Source organism: Quercus suber, unplaced genomic scaffold (genome assembly GCF_002906115.3).
Source record: "Quercus suber isolate HL8 unplaced genomic scaffold, Cork oak 2.0 scaffold_123B, whole genome shotgun sequence".
In the NCBI taxonomy this organism is placed as follows: Eukaryota; Viridiplantae; Streptophyta; class Magnoliopsida; order Fagales; family Fagaceae; genus Quercus; species Quercus suber.
This window is the reverse complement of record NW_027071803.1, coordinates 198561-205321: the sequence shown is the minus strand read 5'-3', so window position 1 is coordinate 205321 and position 6761 is coordinate 198561. Positions and strand designations below refer to the sequence as shown.

The following is a 6761-nucleotide window of genomic DNA, read 5'->3' as shown; positions in this document are numbered from 1 at the left end:
TTCTAAACAAATTCTAATTAATTGCATTGCATATTTTCTACAATTTTTCATTTTTTTCATTTTTTATTTCTTAATAAATATTTAAATATATACTATCTATAAATATTTTTCAATAAACCTTTTGAGCATCATATTATTATAAAAATGAAAAAAAAAATTACTATTATGAATTTTTCCTAATGTTGTCACATAAGAATTTAAAAGCCTACATTTTTTTAAATCATTTCTACAAATTTGGTTTTTAGAGTTAAATAATAGTATTAAACTATATTGGTATAAATTAATTATAATGCAAGCCTTTTATGACAAAGTAAGCCAACACCATAGAAATTCGAATTTAATCACATTTTATTGTCTTAAAAAATTATAATTATATTAGGTAGGTTAATTTCTAAGAATTCTCTAATTATACTCTTTATTTATTAATGTTTATATATTTTTATAGTTCTTATGATTTAAATGAATAATATATATAAATATGTTTTGTTGAACATTTTGTGCATTATACAGGTTAGAGACTAGTAATTCTTCTTTTTTGACTTCTTTAATGTTGACATGTAAATTATCGAAAGGTATATTTTTTTTTAATTTAGTTTTTAGAGTTACAAAAAGAGCTAATTTGACTTCTTATTTTAATACTTATTAATTAATTATGTATCATATATATATATATATATATATTATCAAGCTTTATCATACACTGCACAAAGATGACACTAATATATATGAAACTATTTTTTTTTTTTTTAAATTATTTACAAAAGGGCTGTTGAAGACCGAGCACTTATATATTGGGCTAGTTGGTAAACACAGAAGCTGGAAAAGGCTATTGTTTTCACAAGTGAGGTCTAGGAGCATGGGTCCACAATCAGCAAATTAAACGAACTATAAAACGAGCAAGGAGCAGGCATGAGCGGTCACATCCTGAGCGTTCATGAATCATGGCCTTCTCGTGATCACCCAATCAGTGCACTGTACCAAATATGTCAATTTATTTTTCAAGTCTACATATCAAAAGGGTTTTGCTGTCAAAATAAGAGGGATTTGATCCATATTTTGCAAGACTGGACAGCCACTCCAGTTGCAGATAGCAGGCAGTAGTAATACATAAAACTTTTAGTTTCAGTCCCAAAAATAGAATGCCATTTTGACAAATTTCACCAAATGAATGTTTCTTATGACCACCCTTTTATTCTATCCAGTTTTCAACTTCAATTACCTACATAATCAGAAACCCAAATGCAGTTTTGGTTAAAAGAATTGGTTTAGATACCAAACACAAACAACTGCAACCAATATGAACAGAAAATGAACCATACCTCTAAAGACAAGCTAAAAAATAAAACATATTCTTGAAGAGCGTCTCTAAGCATCAGCATGACTGAGGGCTTAAATTTTTTCATGTATTTCTTTTTTTTTTTACTTTTTCTTTTTTTCCTTAAGGAAATCAACTAAACCTCCTTGTACACGATTGGTGTGAACTTATAATAATACAGAATGTACAGTCAATCAAAATCTATACAAAATTACAATCTTTCAAGGGTAGTCTTTCTGACGACTTCCAAAAACAGCCGCAGGGCTGTACTGCAATCTTTCATGTAATAAAATTTAAAAAAAATCGCCATGCCCATCCCTCGGGAAAACCTACACCCATCAGTCAAGAAAACAACTTGCAGCATCTGGTGATTCCGCAACTCGTGCTGCTTCGGCAATTCGAATTGCCATCATGGCTCTGTAAGTTGCTAAATCTGCATTTTCCATAAGAAATTGAGCCCTTTTACGTTTGAGAATAGCAAATTCCACAGATCTGTTTGCTGATGCATTAGCTTCTTGAACTTTAAGCATGGCATTCTTTTCTTCCAAAGCATCTTGTTCAGCTGCCATTGCTGCACATCAATAGAAGACAGAATACAGTTGTTAGGACAAAACATGTAACACAAGTACAGTGCAGATGGTTACAAAAAGACATGCACAGTAAAACTCAGTTTTCACTTTTTAAGTTTTAATATGATTATTTCAACACTACCGATTACAATATCACATCCAGGAGAGGACTGAAGATTTTGCAAACCAGTTGGCACGAGTTACATCCATATATGTTGACTTGGTTTTAGATTAATTCAAAAGCTTAAAATTTAGCATAATGAAAGTCCAAAATACAAATTAACAGGAAAGGCCAAAAAGCTATATCAATCGGAACCAGACAAAACCCAAGAACATGGAAATGAAGCCTTGCTATTGGTTTCCCACCAAAAACAGAACAATTCGCTAAGTCACAAATCACAATAAAGCGTTTCGGGCAATTTGATCAAGGTTCACAACTCTAATTACATTAGCCAAAACAATCAATACACTTTCAGTGAGACCATTTTTGAATAACAATCAATTAACCACCACAAGATTGAGAAATTTTATTAACCAGAATATTTTAAATCCTATTTTCTCAAATTTTAACATAATTAAAATTAGAATAAATTTTTTTTTTATAGCATCACTAACAATATAACATACAACTGCACTTACAAAAAATTCTAAACAGCAGATATGTCTAAGGGCGTGTTTGGATATCGCTTATTTGCTGAAAACTAAAAACTTATCGCTGAAAACGCTGTAGCAAAATAATTTTTAAAAGTGCGAATAGTGATGTGGGACCCAAAAGTAATCCTAGTTCAACACCCTAATTTTGTCTCATCACCTCAATATTGAATCCCAAATTTAACCAGGTATCAGGTACAGGAATGTTAAAACTTAAAATTGTATCAATTACCTTGCAAGATATACGGCTGTTTGCCTCTTCCAACTTGGCTCGGCTGTCGTTTTAATGATCTTCTCTTTCGTAAAAATGGCTTAGGGATCACTGGAGCCCTCTTGGGTTGATGACCCTGTATAGAAAAATCATTTACACTGATCAAATAACAATTCAACAGAAATTTGTAAGCCCAAATTGGCATATGTACACCACAAAGAAGGGATGAAGAAGAGAGATGGAAGGTAAGGGGGGGTGGCAAGCAAAGGGCAGATCATCTCTATGAATTACACTATTAAATGAATATAAGAATTTCAAATATCCCTGGTTGATACACATAGGCTCCTTCAAGTGCAAAGCACTCTAGTAGCATATGCAACATCCATTTGCTATATCAGTGGACCAAGTTCATGGGACCACAGGAGAGCAGGAATTGAGGAAGTTCAATACTGTTTTTTTCCAGAACACATTTCAAATGAAAGATGGTACAGAAGATTAAGCATCTCACATGTCCCTTATTCAACTATCATGCAATATTTGTTTGCAAAAACATCAAATAAGGAAGAGATGGTTAAGAATTATCTGAACAAAATGATATTTTACACTCTTTCAAACATATCTCCATTTTATGATCCTCTTAACATTCTACAAAAATGAATAAAATAAAATTTAAAAATAAAAATAAAAATTTTATTACATTCTGCTATCAGAAGCTCAACTTCAATCCAAGCCAGAACTGGACCCTTTTTTTATCAGGATTACAACATAAGCTTGAATCACGCATCAACCCACAAAGAGAGAGAGAGAGAGAATAAGAAATTGAATCATTAAAGAAAAACTTATATAACATTATACTACAGTAAAATGGTACAAACAGAAACACTGATTCTACAAATCTAACCAACAAATAATATAACCCATGCCCAAAGCACAAATAAATAAAATAAACACTGGCAATCTTTTGAGAAAGTAACACATTGCCAATATGAAATGAGATATCTTAAACATAATGGCGCTTTTACCTGAAAACACCTAACCAGCGCTGAGCGCTTTTGCTTCCGTTTCTTCATCCAGTAATTATACACAGCTACTACTACTTCACTCCTAGCCAGATCTAGACAAAGATTAGCAGCTGCTTTCTCGTCAGGGAAATCTTCTGGACTACAATAATTAGCCTTCTCAAATGCATCAACCATTAACTCAAAATTATTCTCAGAAACATGCTGATGAAGCTCATTCTGTGTAAAAGATTCATTATTGAATTTCTCTAGCCACAACTCATCTTCAGAATCCATGTCATAATTTGCCGTCCTCCTTGCTAAAGCTCTAGACACTTCATCATATTCTGTAGAGATGTATGAATTTGGTCTGCAAAAGGGAGTATCATTTCTATCCCCATAGTCTAAGACTTCCAAAACCCCAGGCACAGGGATGTTCTTAACAGTTGGAGCCATACCATTACGGTCTGAACATTCCTTGTAAAGATCCTTGAAAATAAACCAGTCCTGTCGAATGGGAAACTCTAGCTTCCAACCATTATCCAAATTCCATATTACTGCATTGGTGAAACGATTGCAAGAATAGGGCTTCATAATTTTTTCAACCTTTTGGGTATATCTTGTCAATCCATCTTTCTTGACTACAAAAACCCACTCCCTTGAAGAAGAGACTTCTAACATGACATTCAGCCCTTCTTCCCGGTAACACCTGTCTGACTCAATCACCAATATATTTGCGGAGCAGGAAGATGGATCTATCTCACGTGTGGATCCCAACGTGGTAGAACTCACTTCTTTATCTTGTCGTGCAGAGGCAATACGAACTGAACTCCTACACTTACCATTAGTCACCACAGAAGAGAAAGGTGAGCCATTTCTCCTACTATTGATTACATCGGAAGCTAGGGCTCCACCAGATTTGTGCATACCCACCATTAAAGGATTTCTAGCACTCCTCCTCCTCCTCGTTGAGCTTCTCCTCTTCCGAATACCACGAGAATTTAAACCATTTCTGTATTGTGCGGTTCGACCAGCTAATTTTGAAGCTCGAACAGACGGATGTAAGATCGACCTGTTCTCAGTGTTATGAACTTCATGCAGAATGCTTTTGTTTTCCGAAGAATCTCTCGCAGGGGGGACACCTTCAGGCACATCTCTGTCAGAAGTGATGATCAAATGGTGTTGTTCTTCACTCTCATCTTCTTCACTGTCAGTCATTGTGTCGGAATCTGTGTCCATACTAATCAACTTATTTACAATGACAACATTCCGACACTCAAACCTCAGAAACATCCCGTAATACATGTACATGAAACAACGAGGAACTGCAGAAAAATCCACAGAAAACATGGGTATATGCTCCAAGGTCCCAAAAAATTTGCATATTCCAGAGACACTAGTGGTGGGAGGATCCTGAAAGAACATATTAAAAAAAAAAAAAAAAAAAAACAAAACAAATAAGCCTAAAACACATAATTCAAATCAAATTCTCAACTTTATAAAAGTAAATGACAAAAGCATAATAACATTATTCAAATCAGATTCCCCATCAACTTAACCTACTATTACTATAATTCTTTTTTTGAACAGTAGTACTATTACCATGATAATGAATACAAAATTGAATAGTTCACAATTATTACCAACTATTAACAAGAATGCAGTTCAGTTAATTTTCTTCATGAAAAGTTGAAACTTGAAACTGCCCATGTCTTGTAACAATTGAAAGAACAAAAATAAACCAACATTAATTCAAGTTTTCCCTATTGGAATCAGAATCAGAGCAACTACTTACCCTCGAGAATTGGATTCCCCGCGAAGCATAGACGCCTGCAATCGGCTCTGTGCACAAGAATTTCAAAAGCTGAGACAATGTCAGCCTTGCCCTCCTCATGTAACTCAAAACCGAACACAAAAACCTCGCTACAAACCCATCAGCATCATCGCTCCCACTACCCACAACAGCAACAGAAAGCTTGGGACGCGGAATCACCCACTCCTCGCTACCATCGTCAGCCTTCCTCCGCTGCCTCCGGGCGAATCGAATCCCATACATCTTATCATTGTCCGAATTTCTCCTCCTCTTTCTGCTGTACACAACCCCAAACATCTTATCCACACTCTCCTCAACCTTCACCGCCTTTCTGCTCCTCTTCTTTGGCTTCTCGATTTTGCAATCAAGGGCGGCGCCTGCTGCTGCTGCTGCCGCCTCATCGGTGACAAATGCATTTGGCGCGGCGACTACTCTCTTGACGTCGCCGCCGTGGGACCAGGAGGAGGTCTGCTTGAAGGCGAGGGCGGCGCTGTTGTTTGGGGAGTTATTGGTCATTTTGAACCACTCTTCACCGCCGCTTCCGCCTCCGCCGCTGCCTCTCCTGACCTTAGAGGAGTCGCTCGATTCGGGCCAAAGGCGGCGACCTGACCGGAGAACCCTGCCGCCGTCTTTCCCCACATTCACGACATTAAACACCCTCGTAGTCCGCCGCATCCCTACCGACGGCATTGCCGTTCGGTTCCCTATCGAATCGGCACGAGTCGTGGCTCGATTACAAATCCGATTCTCTCGACTCGCTGAGTCTCCCTCCGAGTTGACTCAGTAAAAACAAACACAAAAAACAAACCCGACTCGGACTGGGACTCGGACTCGGACTCGGACTCTTCAACTCTTTCAGCGCATACTGAACAACTTGCCAAAAACGAAAGAAAACGCGTACGGAAATAGCGGAGAGAGAAAAGCCTAGAGACTCGCCGATTCCATGAACCGAAACCACCACAGAGAGATTTCTCAGACTCGGACTCACCAACTCGGTTTCGGATCGGACTCGGATCCGGACCCAAATAGTTCAAAAAAAAAAAGGATAACTAACAAACAAACAAACACTAAATAGAAAGAAGAAGAAAAAAACACTACGATACAGAGAACCGTTTCACGAATCGGGTTCCGATCAACTCAGATTTTACAAAAAAAAAAAAAAAAAAGATACATCTAATTCTATAACTCTATAACAACAAGAAGA

General features: G+C 36.6%; 1 protein-coding gene across 1 annotated transcript; it reads right to left on the bottom strand.

The window, feature by feature from the left end:
- Positions 1-1298: 1298 nt before the first annotated feature.
- LOC112035863 (uncharacterized) lies at positions 1299-6747 on the bottom strand. The gene is made up of 4 exons (XM_024068696.2): positions 5540-6747; positions 3769-5157; positions 2768-2882; positions 1299-1886 (listed from the first exon to the last, which is right to left on the bottom strand). Exons 1-4 carry the CDS (start codon positions 6245-6247, stop codon positions 1654-1656), a joined length of 2445 nt encoding a protein of 814 aa, XP_023924464.1. The 5' UTR covers positions 6248-6747; the 3' UTR covers positions 1299-1653.
- Between the last annotated feature and the right edge of the window lie 14 nt (positions 6748-6761).